The sequence below is a fragment of the Vitis vinifera genome, chromosome 10 (genome assembly GCF_030704535.1).
Source record: "Vitis vinifera cultivar Pinot Noir 40024 chromosome 10, ASM3070453v1".
NCBI classification, from domain to species: domain Eukaryota; kingdom Viridiplantae; phylum Streptophyta; class Magnoliopsida; order Vitales; family Vitaceae; genus Vitis; species Vitis vinifera.
Window position 1 is genome coordinate 2,290,864 of NC_081814.1, and position 18,089 is coordinate 2,308,952.

Sequence of the window (18,089 nt, forward strand, 5' to 3'; positions counted from 1 at the left end):
GCTTTTCTCAATGATACATCATAAAACATTACTAAATGATCCTTAGGAAAAATGGTAAGAAACATTTTTCTTTTATATATATATATAATAAATAATAACTCATATTATCTTAAGTTCTAAATCAACTACTCATCTTTGTATGTCAAACATTCAATTGGTGAAGCTTATCATTCTCCCAAGGTTAAGCTTTCAAAGTGGGATGTTCCAATGCTCCCATGTCTTATTGCTTATTCAAAAATGTGAGAAAATGCATATGAGATTCCCTTAAAATTGAAACCATTATCAGTATATATATTAGTTAAAGAAGATTCATGGAATTTTGTATTTTTTTGAGTTTGGATATAAAAAAAAATACATAATTTTAATTTCAATTAATAAAGATCCATATAAACCAATTATCAAAGCATGCCTTTGACTCATTGGGCTATCTTTCAAGTATGCCATTAAATCCTTTTGAATGAAGTCACATGCTAGAAAATGCATTAATTTATATGTAATTATTAATTCCAAAGTTCAATACTTTCAAAATCAATTAAGTAAAACCTTGCTTGTCACATTGCCGTTTGAAAGTATTGGAGTTGTACCTTTGAATCTTTTATTTGACTTTCAAATGCTAGTGTTTAAGAAACCCTCCAAAGTATCTCGAAGCTTAATTAGGTGGTGTTTCATTTAAAAGACACTTAAAAGTTCAAATCTGCAAATCATTTTTAAACTTTTAGCTTATTTAACATTTTCATATAAAATAATAAGCAAAAATCTTGGTCTTCTACCTGGCCAAAGCTCTTAATATGGTTCTCGAAATTCTTCATTCGTTTCAAGTTTGATATGAAAAAAAAAAAAAACCAAAACCTATGATAGCTTAGGGATGATAATGAAACTAGTCTTTGTGGGTACCATTTCTAGTGAGAAGGATTTTAAAAAATAATAAGCAAGTTTAGAACAAATGCGTGACTTTTTTTTAAACTAGCCATATGTTTGAGTATTGCTTTATTTGATAAGTTTATATATAATTAATTAATAAAAATATTTTTTTATTTTTTCTTGTTTAATACATATAATATATATATTATTGAAATAAATTATAAAATTTTCTAATTTTAATTATATTTATTTTTTATATAATCTAAATTTTAAAAACTAAAAACATTTTGAATAAAAAAATTAAATTGGGTGCAAGGTGGGTACCAAGAATTCTCATACCCACCAATCATACCCTGTTTACCTTTTTTTTTCCATTGACAAGGATGAGAATATATCTAAATAAATAATCGTGATAGGGTTAGGATGAGAGTGACCCTTCCTTTTGAATCCTATTCCAATATCATTCCTAAATAGAATAATCATATGGAGTAAGATTTGTAAACTTAATCTTGAAGGAGAGTTAGGGCATATAATCAATTCAAGGAAGATGAAAATGTTATGACAGTAGGAATAGGAATAGACAATTCTTCTATCAATTATTCATGTCATAAGAATATTTTGGGTCCCAATATTGGTTACCTCATCTCCCTAAAAAAAAAGTTATATTAATTTTTTTTTCTATTTTTAAAAATAAAAAATATTTTTTTTGGTTATTAAATATGTTTTGTTTTTTTAATTGTATTTTTGTATTTAAAAAACATATCTTTAATAATCACATGACAATGGAAAAAAAAAATAGATTATCTTAAAATAATTTAAGAATATAAAAAATTTCAAAATTTTTCATTCAAATTGCAAAAATAAAAAATAAAAGCAGATCATCAAACAATAAAATTATTTTCAATTTTTAAAAATAATAAAATTAAAATTAAAAATTACAATAAAATTATTTTCATTTTAAAAAATAAAATAAAATAAAATTGGAGGATGGTATCAACTATCAACATCAGCTGTCCCTGTCCAAACCCACTATTAGTATTCCCGTAATTTCAGGAACCTAGAAGGGCAATTCCCATCCTTCTATCTTCCAAGTCTATAAATTCGAGCAGCCAACACCACCACCACCAGACCTCCACCAAAACCCACAACCCACAACTTTGACAAGTCTCCGACCACCGGACGATGGCTCAAGTGGCTCAAGGGGTTCAACTGCAATCCCAAGAATGGGTTATGGTCGAGAACAAAGATTACGATCGAGTCGCAAAGTACGCCGTGGCGGAGGAAAATAGAAGGAAAGGAGGGCACTTGAAATTCAAGTGCGTGATTAAGGGATCGAAGATCAATCAGTGGGGTATCACACTGTACAACCTCATTATTGAAGCCACAAATGACAACCAGTACCAAGCATTTGTTTGGGAGACGCAGTCTGATAAGGGGCTCATATCCTTCCTACAGTTGCCAGGGAATGATGGTGGCCGAGCTTAGACCTTGTTTGGCACGTCCAACTTGTAATAAATATTTAAAGTCCTCTTGGAAAGATCTGCATGTATTATAGCTAAATAAAATAATAAAACACGTGTACGAGGACTTGTCAACTTCCTAAATAAATAAATATATTATGGTATCTATAGGTTCCCTCTATGTTGATATTTTTTAAAAGGGTTAAAAGCCCATATGAAGTTACATGGGGAAAATGCGACGGAAATAAAATATATATGAAAACTAGAAGGAAAAAAAGTGAAAGAAAAAAAAGATTTAAAGTTAAATAAATTATTTTATTATTTCACTTTAAACTCATTTCATTCATTTAACTTTTTTATATAGGAATTTAAAAATATATTTTTGTTTTGTATTTTTCATAGTAAAATCAATATGAGGAAATCATTTTTTTTCTTTAATATTCTTTGAGAACCAAACATTTCCTACTATGGTGGAATCAAATCATTCCCTTAGTTCATAGCATCGATATTCTCTCTATCATTTTTTGAGTGGAGAAAAAATTGTTGAAGAAATTTAGGATGCCGAAGGAAATGAAAGTTTTTTTTTCATGCAATTCCCATTATGAATCAATGATAATAAATTTGTCACTTTATGAGTTTTTAGAACCACATAAGAAGACATGTTTAGTCTTTGGTGTTAAAACAGTATCCAAGGTAGCAATTGCTCCCCATTGCAGTTAAAAAAAAAAAAAGGAAAAAAAAAATCTGAAAATTATATTGATAACTAAAAAGAAAAAGTCACGATCTCTTGAAAAATATTTAAGAGACTTAAAAAATATATATGACAATCTTGTTGGAATCAAAAGTCAATTTCAATTCAATATAAATTTATAGTAGCTCTTTAAGGATATAAGCAATTACTCATGACCAAAAAGGTGGAGAGTAAACATAGAGCATGTATAAGTTTTATTTGAACAACACAATCATAGTTGAAATGATTGAGAAGACATAAATTTCCCTTTGAGGGGAAAAGGTTTCATCATCTCCATGTATTACAATCCTAAAGGATGTTTTCTTAATGTTTCAAAGATAAGTTGTTACTTATCTTTCTTGTTACTTATTTCTTAAATTTTTTAATTGAATGAAAAAAAAACCAAAACATTTGAGTTTTTCTCAATGCTAAAGTATTGTATTTATGAGAAAACTTAACAGAGAAAAGAATTTCTCATTAGCTAAAAGGAATTATTACAACAAGGTATATAAATACCCTTCTTAGCAGCTAATTGACTCTGTTTTTATTCTAACAAAACACTAACTAATTCTATTTTATTCTAACAAAGCTATACACATGGACAACAACCATTAACCACTATTCCTAACATCTCCCTTCAAACTCAAAGTTGTAAGGTCTTCCACTTTGAGTTGTTCCTCATTTGATTAACCTGTCCATTAGAGATTGCTTTAGTTAGAACATTTGCCACTTATTCATTTGTTGGTACATGTCTTACATCTATGTCCTTTTTCAAAACTTTTTCCCTTACAAAATAAAGATCCAATTCTATGAGCTTTGTTCGAGCATGAAGAATGGGATTGGCAGATAACAACACTGTGCTGAGATTATCACAGCACAGAATTGGTATTCTAGGAGTTTTGCACTGCAATTCAGATAGTAAGGATTGAATCCAGGTTACTTTAACAACTAGTTCAGCCAAACTTCTATATTCTGCCTCTATGCTGGAACGGGAAACTGCTTGTTGTTTTCTAGAATGCCAAGACACAATATTATGCCAAATAAGATACAGTGACCTGAAACCGATTGTCTATCATCAGGGTCTGAACCCCAATCAGCATCAGAAAATCCAACTGAACTCAACTTAGCAGCTTTCTTTAAATGAATTTCATAATCCATGGTTGCTCTTAAGTACCTTAGAATGCGTTTTACAGCCTTCCAATGCTCATTGGTAGGCCTTTGCATAAATTGACAAGCTTTATTGACACTATATGCCAATTCAGGTCTAGTTACGGTAACATATTGTAAAGCTCCTATTGTACTTCTGTGTAGTTGGGCATTTTCAATTGGAACTCCATCTTAGGAACTAATATTTAAGCCACTAGTCATGGGAGTGGAAAGACCCTTGGCCTGCAACATTTTAGTTTTCACCAAAAAATCCCTTATATACTTATGTTGAGAGAGATGAAATCCATTCACTGTATGAGTAACTTGAATGCCCAAAAAATAGGTTATTTCTCCTAGATCTTTCAAAGAGAACTTAACATCTAACAGTTTAATAAGAGTAGTTACTACATCTGCATTACTTCCAGTTATCAAAATATCATCTACAAAGACAAGAATGTAGGTGGTATGGGTTGATGTAATCCTGAAAAAAAGAGATTGATCTGCCTTGGAAGAGACAAATCCAAACTGTAGAAGTGCTTTGTGAAGTCTCTCAAACCAAGCTCGTGGTGCCTGCTTGAGTCCATAGAGAGCTTTATGCAATCTACAAACATATTTAGGGTGTTTCTCATCAACAAAGCCTTGAGGTTGTGACATAAACACTTCCTCTTGTAAAATACCATTCAAAAAGGCATCATTTATATCTAATTGCCTAACACTCCAACCTCTAGATAAGGCAATGGTGAGTACAATCCTGATAGTTGTTGGTTTCACAATTGGGCTAAAAGTCTCATTAAAATCAAATCCAGCTTGTTGATGAAAGCCCTTGGCTACCAACCTGGCTTTGTATTTTTCAACACCACCATTAGGATTTTCTTTAACCCTATAGACCCATCTACAACCAATAGGTATTCTTCTTTCAGGCAAGGGTACTAAAGACCAAGTATGGTTTCTTTGCAAAGCTTCAAACTCAAATATCATGGCTTATTTCCACTCATCCTTTTGTAAATCCAACTCAACTGTCTCTGGTTCCTTTACTACTACAATATACACTTTAGGTTTGTTAATGTCATTTTTGCTTTTTGTTGTCATGACATGAGTACTCCCTTGACCTCTTGGTTGACTTTTCCTTTTTTTCAAATTAGTATTACCAGAAGAAACAATATCCTACACAACAACATCAGTTACTGGAAAAATAGAATGTACATTAGGAACAGAAGGTAAATCAACCTCATTGATTGGCCTACCAATGGAAGTAACAACAAGACATGCGTGTGAAATAGGATGAGAATGAGTTTGAGAGGGAATTGTTAGAATAGGTGGACTAGCAAATGTGGTAGAATTGGACAATGAAGAGGAATTATGGATAGAGTAGGAAGATTGATCGGTTTGAGCAAATGGAAATGTTGTTTCATCAAATATAACATCTCTAGAAATATACAGCTTGCCATTTGAATCCAAGCACTTATACCCCTTGTGGCTTAAGCTATATCCCATAAAAGTGCAAACGGTGCTCCTAAATTGTAATTTATGCTTGTTAAAGGAATGAATGTTAGGATAGCATGCACAACCAAATACTTTTAGAAAGGAATAGTTGGGTTTGGTAGAAAAGTTATAAAGGACATTTTTGTTTCAGGATAGGAGTTGGAAGTCTGTTATGAAGAAACACAACAGTTCTGAAAGCTTCATCTCAATATTTGAGAGGAATTGAAGATTTAGCCAACAAGGCTAAACCATTTTCAATAATGTGGCGATGTTTTTTTTCAATCACTCCGTTTTGTTCTTGAGTATGAGGGTAAGACGCTCCATGAATGATACCATGTTGAGTAAGGAATGATTGAAAAGATCTAAATTCACCACCCCAATCAGATTGAAAGGCTTTTATTTTGGAATCAAGCTGAAGCTCAACTTGAGTTTTGAAATTGATAAAGGTTTGGATGACATTGGATTTATTTTTAAGAAGATATAACCAGGTGAATTTAGAATAGGCATCCACAAAATGAACATAGTATCTATAACCACCACTTGAAGGGATAGGAGCTGGACCCCATAAATCAGAATGAATCAGTTGTAGAGGAGCAGTATAAACTGTTTCAGACCTAGAAAATGGAAATTTATGAATTTTGCTTAAACAACATGATGAACAAAATGAAGGTGTCATTTTATTGATATTAGGGACATTATACTGTGAAAGAATTGTTTTTACAACTTGAACAGAATGATGACCTAATCCGACATGCCAGAGATAAAAAGCATTTGGAGTGACATGATTTGAAGCACCAGAATTAGGGTACCAAGAGTTATCATTGAACACCTCAGGTGTTGTAAACAAAGTTGAGGAATGAGGAGAGGCTTAGCTGAAATAAGCACGATGACCACCACTATTTTGAGAAGAGGAGGTTGGACTAACAAAACTTGGATCAAACCTGTAGTAACACCTTTCAACTTCATGTCTAAACCTTCGACAACACTAACACTGAGGTTTGCCAGTATTATTCCAATTATTATTCCAACTAGATCTGCCACCATTTCCTTTGCCTCTATTAAAATTTATGTCTCTACCAAAGTTTCCAGCATTGAAATGACCTCCATTACCTTGACTAATACCTTGACCTCTTCCTTGACCAAAATTGGTGGAGAAATTGCTTCTAGCACGATCTCCAAAACCATTATTAGTAGAAGACAAGGCAAAATTGGCACTTGGTGCAGAATCAAGAGATTTTGCGTTCTTTTCAATTCTAGCTTCTTGTGTCATAATAAAAAATTCAACTTCTTCTACTGTATCAGATTGAGATCTAGTAAGGATGGAGGTGATGAAAGCATCATACTCATCAGTGAGGTCATCTAGAATATCATCAATATGGTCCTTATCTGTGAGAATGTGACCGACCGAAGCTAAAGAATCAACATAGCTCTTGATTTTGGACAGATATTCAACAACATTCAAAGATCCTTTTTTTGTAGTCCTAAGCTGATCCTTAAACTGTCCGATTTTAACCCTGGTTTGAGATGCAAAAATATTGCTCTAATTTCACCCAAACTTGAAAAGAGGTTTCACATCCAACTAAACTCGAAAGAACTTTCTCAGAGATTGATGAGAGCAACCACGAAAGAAGCAATTGGTTTTGTTGTTCCCACTCAACAAAGGCTTTGTTCATATTTCCGACTTGTGCATCTTCTTTCAATAGAAACCGTGGAGGAATTGCAAACTCAAAAAAAACAAATCTTTGTAATCCATAACCTTTGATCACAGAGACCACTTGTCGTTTCCAGATGAGAAAATTGTTGTTATCAAGTTTCAGAGAAAAAGAATGTGTGAAACTCACAGGTAAAAATCTTGACTGTTCTTAAGGTGCCATTGATGAATCTTAAGCAATGGTTTGAATCGGAGCCTCAATCGAAGGCATTTACGGATCAAGACTCCAAATTTCAGAGTAAATGATGCATTTTTAGTCTCTAAAATTTTCAGCAAACTGCAAGAAAAACCAAAGAAAGAAAACCTAACTTTCTATTCGATTATTTTCTGACTTTCAAAAACCCTAGAAATTTTGTAGCCCTAGACCGCTCTGATACCATGTGAGAAACTTAACAGAGAAAAGAATTTCTCATTAGCTAAAAGGAATAATTACAACAAGGTATATAAATACCCTTCTTAGCAAATGACTCTATTTTTATTCTAACAAAACACTAACTAATCTTGTTTTATTCTAACAAATGTACACACATGGACAACAGTCATTAACCACTATTCCTAATAGTATTAGTTTTTCTTTATTTTTTAATACTTAATAAATAAATAAATAAGTGAGTTTTTGACTCAATTTTTTTTAAAAAAAAATATAGAAAAATAAATCTCAACTTTTATGAATCAATTTTATCTTCATCTATTTACATACATTTTTTTATAAGTCAAATAATTATTTTTTTAAAATACCTCTTTACTTGATAATATTAAATAAAATTGTTAAAAAAGTAATTTATCATTTTAATTTTATAGAAGTATCTTACAAATAAATATATTATAAATTTTTATTATTAATATGACATACAAATCATTTTGAAAAAAATTATCTTGGATCCTCAAGTGATAAACAAAATCTTTTTAACTCCTTAATTAATAATGATTTTATATTATATATTATATAAATCCACTCATATTCTCATCTTTATATATATATATATATATATATATATATATTATAATTGAATAAAAAATTTATTGGTTGACATTAACAATAAAATAAGAAATGTTAAAAGTTAAAAATACAATTAAAACTAAAATACTTGAAAATTAAATACAATTAAAACCAAAAAAACTTAAAATTTTAAAAATAAAATATTGCCTCTCATAGTATTTTCAACTATTTCTCGAATCTATATTTTCTACAAGTGTGATTTAAGGAAATGAAAGTTAATATTTTATTTTTATATATTTTAATTTTTAAAATTTATTATTTTATTAATCTTAAATCAGTTTTCATGGTTAAGTGACATTATTAACCTAACAAGTAAATGGTCATTTTAGAAAATAGTTATTTGATTGTTGAAAAAGTACACGTATTTTAAAATATTTTTAAATATACAAAGATAAAACTTATTTATAAAAATTGAGATTTTTTTTTTATATTTTTTGTTTTTAAAAAATAAAATATTAAAAATACTTAATAGATTAAACGTTATTTATTTTTAAATTCTATTTAAAATGAAGTGAAAAGGGCTCCAAAATTCTATAACAAATTCTTCGTGTGAGAAGTAGGATTACAGGGATCTTTGACTCATTGAAAAATAAGTTGGTTCACTCCCCAATCATTTGAAGTAAAAAAAAAAACTATTGAAAAATTATTTAATAAAAATATTAGAAATTTACTCATTCCAAACATGACTTGTTTAATAACAATATTAAAATGACTCGTTATGAAAATAATTCCTTTATTAATAGCATAATACAACCTTCATCACACGTTAAACCCATTAACTTAATTACAAGTTATTAAACTTTTTTTTAAGAATTTTAATTTAAAGAATATTTTAAAAAAATATTTTTTTATTGTTTTTAGTAAACTTTTAATTTTAAAAATTATATTTAATTTTTTAACTTTAAATTTTTAAGAATAAAACATTCTATTTTAATTAATTTAGTTATTCAATTTTAAAACTTTATGATATTGAAAATTAATTAGTTTATAGTTCTAAATATACATTAGGTTTGATTATGATTCACGCCATGTTTGGTAACTATCTTTTAAAATAGTTCTAAAAAATAGTTTTTCAAAACTGTTTTATGATATTTTGTAAAACAAAAATTTGTTTGTGGATTGAAATATTTTTAACATGTTTTTTATATTTTTTAAATATATTTTAAAAATAATTTTTATATCAAATACTTTATTTTTAATTATTCTATACACTTGTATAATTATTTTCTAAAATAATCCTAAAAAAAATAAATGAAAAGAATTGAAAATAAGTAAAAGATGTTATTTGAAAACATAATTTTTTTTGTCTAAGAACAAAAAATAGAAAATAATTTTTAAATTGTCAAACATAATTTTTTGTTTTTTTATTTTAGAGAACAAAAAGTTATTCTAAAAAACAATTATCAAACATATTTTCTTGTTTTGAAGAATAAAAAATGGTTTTAAAAAATAGTTGCAAAACATACTCTTAATCATTTTGATAAGATTAAATAAAATAGTTACATTGGTTTAGTCCATCAAACTTGAACATGATTTCTTTTATTAAGAAGGTTAATACTAGTTGATCCAATTATGAGATAGATGCAAATCCAAGCCTATGATCTTATTAGATCATGTGAAAAAATCAACATTAATTTCCTTTTGTCTCTTCCCTAGGGTAATTTTGTCAAAACATCTTCATTTAATTTTCTTTAATTTTTTATTTTTAGTAAAACTTCTTATGATCCCAAAAATTTTATTCAATTGGAGCAAAAGTTTAATGAGATTCCACAACTAGAAAAATATCTCTCTCACCCAATCCTCATTCATGATCTTATCATTTATTTATTTATTATTTTATTTATATTAATATAATAAAACTTATTAATACTACAAAATAATAAAAATTAATTTTTAAATTTTCTTATGTACTTTTACTTTTACTGTTGTGGTTTTTTTTGTAATTTCAAGAAACTTCATGGGCAGATCCAAACGCTCCACACCTATAAATGCAACCCACCACCAGGCTCTCCTTACTCTTTACCGCTCTTCCAGATATTTCTATTCGAGAAAACTGTGAAAAATCGACGACGATGGCGTGGGGGCAAAACCCTCTTTTCCTATTCCTGACCGCCGCTCTCCTTCTCCTCAATGGAGGCTTCGCCGCCCGGACAGAGGCTCTCGCCGGTGGCTGGCGTCCGATCAAGAACATTAGCGACCCACGCGTGCAAGAGATCGGAGAATTCGCCGTGACGGAGCACAACAAGCAGGCGACGGAGAGTCTGAAGTTCCAGAGCGTGGTCTCCGGCGAGACTCAGGTGGTGTCAGGCACCAATTACCGGCTTGTGGTCGTGGCGGAGGACGGCGGCGTTTCGAACAAGTATGAAGCAGTTGTTTGGGAGAAACCTTGGATGGGTTTCAGAAACCTCACTTCCTTTACGCGCGTGTAGATGTTTGATGTGGGAGTGGCAGATGAGTGTTGTAATGGTCTACATAGGCATTTTGTCTTTTAAGAGAAAATCAATAATAAGAGCAATAACTGCTGTGGTTTGAGAAATATTATCATGATCTATAAATAATTCATTTAATTATCATATCAAGCGTTGATAAGATCAGGGATGATGATGGAATCTTGCTCGGGACAGGTTTTTTGGATACTATCCCATGGATAGGAATGGCAATTTCGCGGGTTTCCCGGGTCACCCGCCCCGCCCCGCCCCTATTGGGACGGGTATAGGAACATGACAATCGGGGATGGGCCGGGTTCAGGATTTTTTTTAAAAACCCGAATCGGGTTCGGGGCGGGGTCGGGTGTAGTTATAATTTTACCCGCCCCGCCCCGCCCCGAATATGAAATTACTACTTTACCCCCCACCTATAAATATTAGCTTCCTCTCCTCATTTTAGGTCTTCTTCTTTCAGTTCTCGTTCCTATCGACGCTAGGGTTTTTCCTCCCACTCAATGGAGAAATCCATCCGATAATCCATTCGAAAATCCATTTCCTCTCGATTCATCCTTGTTTATCCCATATTCACAAGAAATCAAGAATCACAACTATTATCTTCACGTATCTACAAACCGGTAAGATTTTTTGTTGATTTTTTTGTTGAATGATGCCTTGATTTGGTGTTGTATTCCGTTTCTAATTTGGGACTGAGATACGAGATTTAGGATTTTTCCATTTCCAGTTTCAGATTATTGAAGGATTTTTTTTTTCTATTAGTTTTCGGGTTGCTATTTAGGGTTTTGAATCCGTTTCTTGCGAATCTTAATAGGGGCTAAGCAGATCTTATCGTCAAATGCTTCCACTCCCTTCATATTGAGAAACAGATCTTATCGTCAAATTTTTCTAGGGTTTCATATTAACAGCAGAATAACGAAGTATGTAAGTATCCCTAAATACCAAATATGTAGTTATTCATTGAAGTTCTAAGAACGATGGACAGATTGTCATTGATGAAAAACAAGGAAGATTAGTGAAAGTACTAAGAAGTGTGAATACTACAGAATATTATGACCATTTTGCAGATGTGTTGAATAACCAAAGTCAATCTGCTAGCATTGGAAGCTTCGCTGAGCAGAAAAGAATATGGACCACACCACCAAATAGGTTTCTGTAATAGGTGCTTCCCTTACTGGGTTAATGCTTCTGATCTTTTGCTCGAGTGGATTCTCGTCTTTGGATGTGGGGGAACTACTGAGCAGCATAGATTTTGCTTTAGTGTTTGCATTATTTTTTGGCGGCTCTTTTGGTTGGATACCATTTTTTATCTCAGGCTCAGGTGTTTATATTTTTATGAATAACACATGCTTAACATACATCTGTTGCATAATAATGTGTGTGGACTCACGTCTACTACAAATGTAGCATGAGCATCCTTCTAGTATTATCTAAATTTAATAAAATTGGGACTGTCAGATTCAGAATGATATGATAATTCCTCTCAAATCATTTTTTTTTGCTAAGATGCAACAAATTTAGTGAATGGCATAGAACAGATGAGATTATCATTATTATTTGTTTTTTGGAATGTTATTGATAATTGTTACTTGAAGCAAAATGAGAGAAAGCTCTCTAAAAATGAATTCTGATGTCAATACAAATTATTTCTGTTGAAGATATCGTCGGGACAAATGGAATTACACAAGGTACTAGATCGAGTCTTGGAGAAAAGACATGATAGCCTATGATTAAACAAAGAGTACGATCCCATGCTTGGACTCACATCTAATCTTCTGTTTCAGATACACAGCAGAGACATCTGTATCTTTTGGAGCTAGTCACCCTGAATTTGACAACCATTTGAATTTGAAGCAGGCAGTCGATTTTGAAGAAAAAAGATCTTGAATAGTATATCATGACATACAACCCTGACTAGTTCAGCCAATATTGTCTCCTGGAGAACACAAGCTTGATGCGTGATTCAGGTCAGTCTTTTGTATTCCGGTAGTCCTTTCATCTTATTCTATGAGCACACATGATTTATAGTTAACTAAACATTTTCACCTTTATAATGTGAAAAATAAATTGATCACAATCCATTAAAAAGTGAAATACTTAAGTAACCAGGTCTAGAAAAAAAATTATACACAAACCAGAATCAATGACATGGATCTTTTAATGCAGAGTAGTTTGAAATCTGAAGATTGACATCTGATACCATAAGGGAAAGTTAAAAGAGATGAACTTGGATAAGATGAATGTTCTTAGATTACCATATTGGTCAGTGTTCTATCCCTGTTGCATGATATTATGATTTGGCTGTGCCCTCTACATTCTTTTATACTCATTAGAGCTTCCTAACATATATGCTAAATGGTATACAACTTCCAACTAAGTCCTTCCATAAATCGCCTTAGCGCAGATCAGTCACCAAAGTCTTTTCTCCTAAAAATATATCCTGAAAGACATAAATCAATTAAAGACCAAAGGTTACAAAAAGCATTTGTGACAAAAATATTTGAAAATGTAAGCCTCTTAATTGCCTAAAATTTGTCCAAACTGACAAACATGGTGGGAATACACATTCCAGAACATTTATAGATCTTTCTAAAATATCTGTGTTAATTTGATGGCACTAGGCAACCCTGCTTACCTTTATTGATCAAGACTCTTTGTGGGAGGAACTTGAACAGATTAAATTGTTAATAAATAAGCCAATATTTTCATTTTGTAATGAAAACTTCATAGGCATATCCATTACTTGAAATGGGTTTCTGAATTTCCACTAAGTAGGTATCCTAATTGTCCATCTAAAGAAGAGTATTATTTTGTTGATACAGATCCAATTTTTTGTTTTTCATTTTTAGGTTTCCTTTTGGTTTCAGCCATTTAGGGAGGCAGAACATCATTCCTGGTGTTTAAAAAAGGAAAAGGAATGATTTGTTTAGTTTTCATGAGCACCAAGATCAATCTCAAGGACTATGACTCAAAATGTTAAACCAAGGGTTAATAGAATACAAAGGAAACATGAAAATACTTTTGGGTATGTGTCTAATGTGCATGCTTACCATGGGATGAAATTCATAGAAATGCCTTGAGTAGATGCAAACTTTAAAAAATCTTGTGATAAGATTGAACTCTATGATGGGTTGCAAGCAGAATATATAAGAGATGTGCAACCCTAAGGAACATTCATTTTGAGTTATGCATTTTCTCTTTGGGAATCAATGCTTCATTTCATATGCCTAAAAAAAAGCCCAGATGCTGATGGAGAAATGTGTACTGAATCATTTGGATGATTGCAGCTCAACCCTGATAATCACCCATCTTGGCTGGGGTGCAGCTGAGCTATGGTTGATCTTTTGGGGCATTTGGGTGGAGATCTCTTTCTTTGTGGATGGATATATAGTAGGATAGTCTCCTGCTTCATGCGAAGTAAGCACCCTCTCCCTCTCACAAAGATATATAGTAGGTTGTCAAACTGCCCAAGGACCTGACTATCAAACCAAAGTATCTTGTAACATTTACTGTTGGTTGTGATCAGAAAAAAAATGTTGATGCAGCAGTTAAAAAGGTTGATTTCTCCCCCTCTCCTCTCTGCTACTAAATTTGTCTCTCTTTTGCTACTAAATATCTATTGTGCAGTTCTCTGAGGACTTTACCATCCTTCTATTTCATTATGATGGTCAAACAACTGAATGGGATGAATTTGAGTGGTCAAAGAGGGCCATTCATGTGAGCGTTCGGAGACAAACAAAATGGTAAGGAGCTTCTGCAAAGGATTATTTTTGAACAGAAGTTTCACTTTTTCTGGTAGGTTTCAATAAGCTATGGTCTGTTTTATTCTTTTAACTTCATTCTTTGCAATTTTGTCCTAGGTGGTATGCCAAAAGATTTCTGCATCCTGACATTGTGGCGCCATATGACTATATATTTATCTGGGATGAAGATCTAGGAGTTGAGCATTTTAATGCAGAAGAGTGAGTGTTGGACATAAATATCTTTTTTATGGCATTTGTGTTTCAGTCTACCCAACTTATGTCATTTTCCAATTCCAGATATATAAGACTAGTGAGGAAATATGGCTTGGAGATTTCACAACCTGGTTTAGAACCTAATAAAGGGTTAACATGGCAGATGACAAAAAGAAGAGGTGATCGAGAAGTCCACAAGTAAGAATAAACATTAACACCAAAGTTCCCTTTCATTTGTTACTTATTATAGATTAATGGAATGACCTTTTCTCCTTGTTTTTCCCCCATTTTTCTACCAGAGAAATAGAGGAGAAACCGGTCTGGTGCCCTAACCCACATTTGCCTCCCTGTGCAGCATATGAAAAGCTTTGAGCAGTACTGTTGTTATTTTTTCTGTTCATTCCCACTCCTGCATGGTCTGACAATGGATTAGAAACAAAATTATTAGTTTTCCTTTTCCAAATGCAGGTTTGTTGAGATCATGGCTCCTGTATTTTCTAGAGATGCATGGCGGTGTGTGTGGCATATGCTTCAGGTATATCTATCCTCAAATTTAGAATTAGTAAGTTCTCAGTTGCTCCAATTGACCTGTTACTATCAAGTTTAAGTGTCTTTCTGTGGGAATTGCAGAATGACCTGGCACATGGTTGGGGTCTTGACTTTGCTCTTAGAAGATGTGTAGAGGTACTGACCTATGTCTGCCTACTTCTAATTCTCTTATATCATTTGTTTGTTAGCATGCATGATCATATTGGAACTTCCTCGTCTTTGAAACAGCCTGCCCATGAGAAAATTGGAGTTGTAGATTCTCAATGGATCATTCATCAAACTTTTCCCTCGCTTGGGAACCAGGTAAATCATCTTCAGAAAAATTTTCTACTACATTTTTATTTATATAAACGTTTTGTAATGAAAAGATCTATGAAATAGAATACTGGAGTAACCGTTATGTTTTTATAGGGGCAAGCGGAGAATGGGAAGGCACCATGGCAAGGGGTTAGTTACACTTTTTTCTTCACAACATACTTGGTTTCTAGTTTATAGCAGAGCTAACATTATGCTTACAGACTCTTGTCTCCTGCTTTCCTTTCATGTGCTCATGTACCTTCAATTTTCTTTAGTGCTATCAAATTTTCAAATGCAAGAACCTTATACTGCATCTTACAAAAATGCTGGACATGATTTCTTTATTTTAAAATTTATTTTTTATTGGGTTTATAGTTGTTATTGTATTGCATTAATTGGTGATTCCAATAATTGTTTACGGGATATTTCTGTCTTTATTGGTTCCAGGTGAGGGAGAAGTGTAAAAAAGAGTGGACCATGTTTCGAGTTCGCATGACCAATGCCAAAAAAGCATATTACAAGGAGATGGGAATTAATCCTACCAATTCCACAGCTGACCCTCACAGAAGCTGACCTGTATACAATCATAATTACCACTGTTCTTAGGGTTTATTTTATTTTATTTTATTTAATAATAACGATCATTTTTTAGTATCCCAGAGGTTACTGATGAGAGTGCTTTGATCTTCCATGCTGCTAGAAGTGAATTAGGTATCCGGGTGGCAGGTGAAAGAGAAAAAAAGTCAATTATTCGTTTCTATCATCGTCTATTCATTTTTGTTCTCTCTTTCACACATTGATATGTAGACATTAAATGGGCATGAAAGTTCCTCCTTCATGGGCCATTATAGATGAAATATGAATCAAAGTTAATGCTAGCAATCCTGGGAATATGCAAATTCATCTCCTATGACTATCCAAATTGATCTGACGTACATCTTCAAATCAACAAAAGATGAAAACCCCAGCCCAGCCCAGCCCAGCCCAGCACAGCATAGCCCAGCACAGCACAGCCCAGCCCAGAACAGCCCAGCCCAGCCCCGTCCCGCCCCGCCCCGTCCCGCCCCGACAACACATACCCGGGTCGGGACGGGCCGGGGATGGGATTTAATTCTAACTCTATAACGGGGATGGGAATGCCCCGCCCCGCCCCGCCCCGGGTTTGGGACGGGTTTGGGAAATAACTAAATATTTTGGGACGGGAATGGGATAGGGGTGACCCGTCCCAAACCCGCCCGTTGCCATTCCTACTTTCATATCTAACATTTTACGCTTAGTGATGATGATGAATTCCTTGGAAGCATGACGTGTGCTATTAGTGAACTCTAGTCGGTAGAGGGACCACCCCTCAAAGGAACTTGGTTACAGGGGTGACCAATTATTAATACAAATGGCATTCCAAGACAAAATTGTATATATTCAATTTGATTTTTATATATTTAAAATATTTGTAACCCTAACCAAAATTTTCGATATCTTCATAAAATTACCAATATATCTTAATATTTTGAAAAATAAAAAACTAACTTAATTTGGTTTGAATTTTTTAAGGTTACCGGTTTGCCAATTTTTTTTTTTCCATCCCTACGTGATTGGATCCCATGGAAGGCAATTCCTAGGCACAAAGGGTCACAGGGGCTTACTAAGTTAACGGATAGGACTAGACGACATGGGAGATGTCACATGGCTGGCTCGGTGGAACATGCTATAGGCTAGGGCTACAATTTAGGAGGGTTTAACCCAATCCTACTTAATTCATTTATAGTTTGGATTGGGTTTATGAAAAAAAATGTCAACCCAAATTAAATTTGAATTGGGTTTAAGTTAAAGAGTCAGTGAACTTTAAGTTGAATATATATATATATATATAGAGAGAGAGAGAAAGGTCAACCCAAATTAAAATTGAATCGAGTTTAAGTTAAAGAGTCAATCAACTTTAAGTCGAATATAAAAGTTAACCTAAATTAAAATTGAATTGCGCTTAAGTTAAGGAGTCAGTCAACTTTAAGTTGAATATATACATATGTATATATATAGAGAGAGATAGAGTGAGAGATTATTTAATAATACATATTTTATTTATATTAAGATACATTTATTATTTTAAATATTAGAGATTAAAATAATATTATAGAGAAATCACCCTTTTGTTTGATTATGATAGATTATTTAAATGATTAATTTTTAATCTTAATTTCATTGTCAGACTTGAAAATGTCACCTAATCTTATGTGATAGTTTTTTTTTTTTTTTTTTTTGAGCTTTAATTTCATTATATTGATTATAATTATTGAATTAATTAAGTACTTGACGTTATAAATTTATATATTGCCACTTATTTGCAAAAATTATAAAATTCCAATCAATTAAATATTGCTAATGATTTTTAATTTATTAGATATAAATTGATTGGTAAAATGTTTAGGGAAATAGATATTAAGCTTATGTAATGTTTA

At 32.3% G+C, this 18,089-nt stretch overlaps 1 protein-coding gene and 1 non-coding gene across 2 annotated transcripts; both read left to right on the plus strand.

Annotated features, from left to right (window-relative positions):
- Nucleotides 1-10,386: 10,386 nt before the first annotated feature.
- Nucleotides 10,387-10,926, plus strand: LOC100853114 (cysteine proteinase inhibitor 1). Its single transcript, XM_003634968.4, has one exon. The coding sequence runs from the start codon at nucleotides 10,463-10,465 to the stop codon at nucleotides 10,817-10,819; it is 357 nt and encodes a 118-aa protein (XP_003635016.1). The 5' UTR covers nucleotides 10,387-10,462; the 3' UTR covers nucleotides 10,820-10,926.
- Nucleotides 10,927-14,074: 3,148 nt separating this feature from the next.
- LOC100853772 (uncharacterized) lies at nucleotides 14,075-16,515 on the plus strand. Its single transcript, XR_009466752.1, has 11 exons — nucleotides 14,075-14,188; nucleotides 14,286-14,387; nucleotides 14,459-14,574; nucleotides 14,692-14,793; nucleotides 14,872-14,985; nucleotides 15,087-15,167; nucleotides 15,256-15,322; nucleotides 15,418-15,471; nucleotides 15,565-15,639; nucleotides 15,748-15,783; nucleotides 16,081-16,515. It is a non-coding gene; the product is annotated as an uncharacterized LOC100853772 (transcript).
- The last annotated feature ends 1,574 nt before the right edge of the window (nucleotides 16,516-18,089 follow it).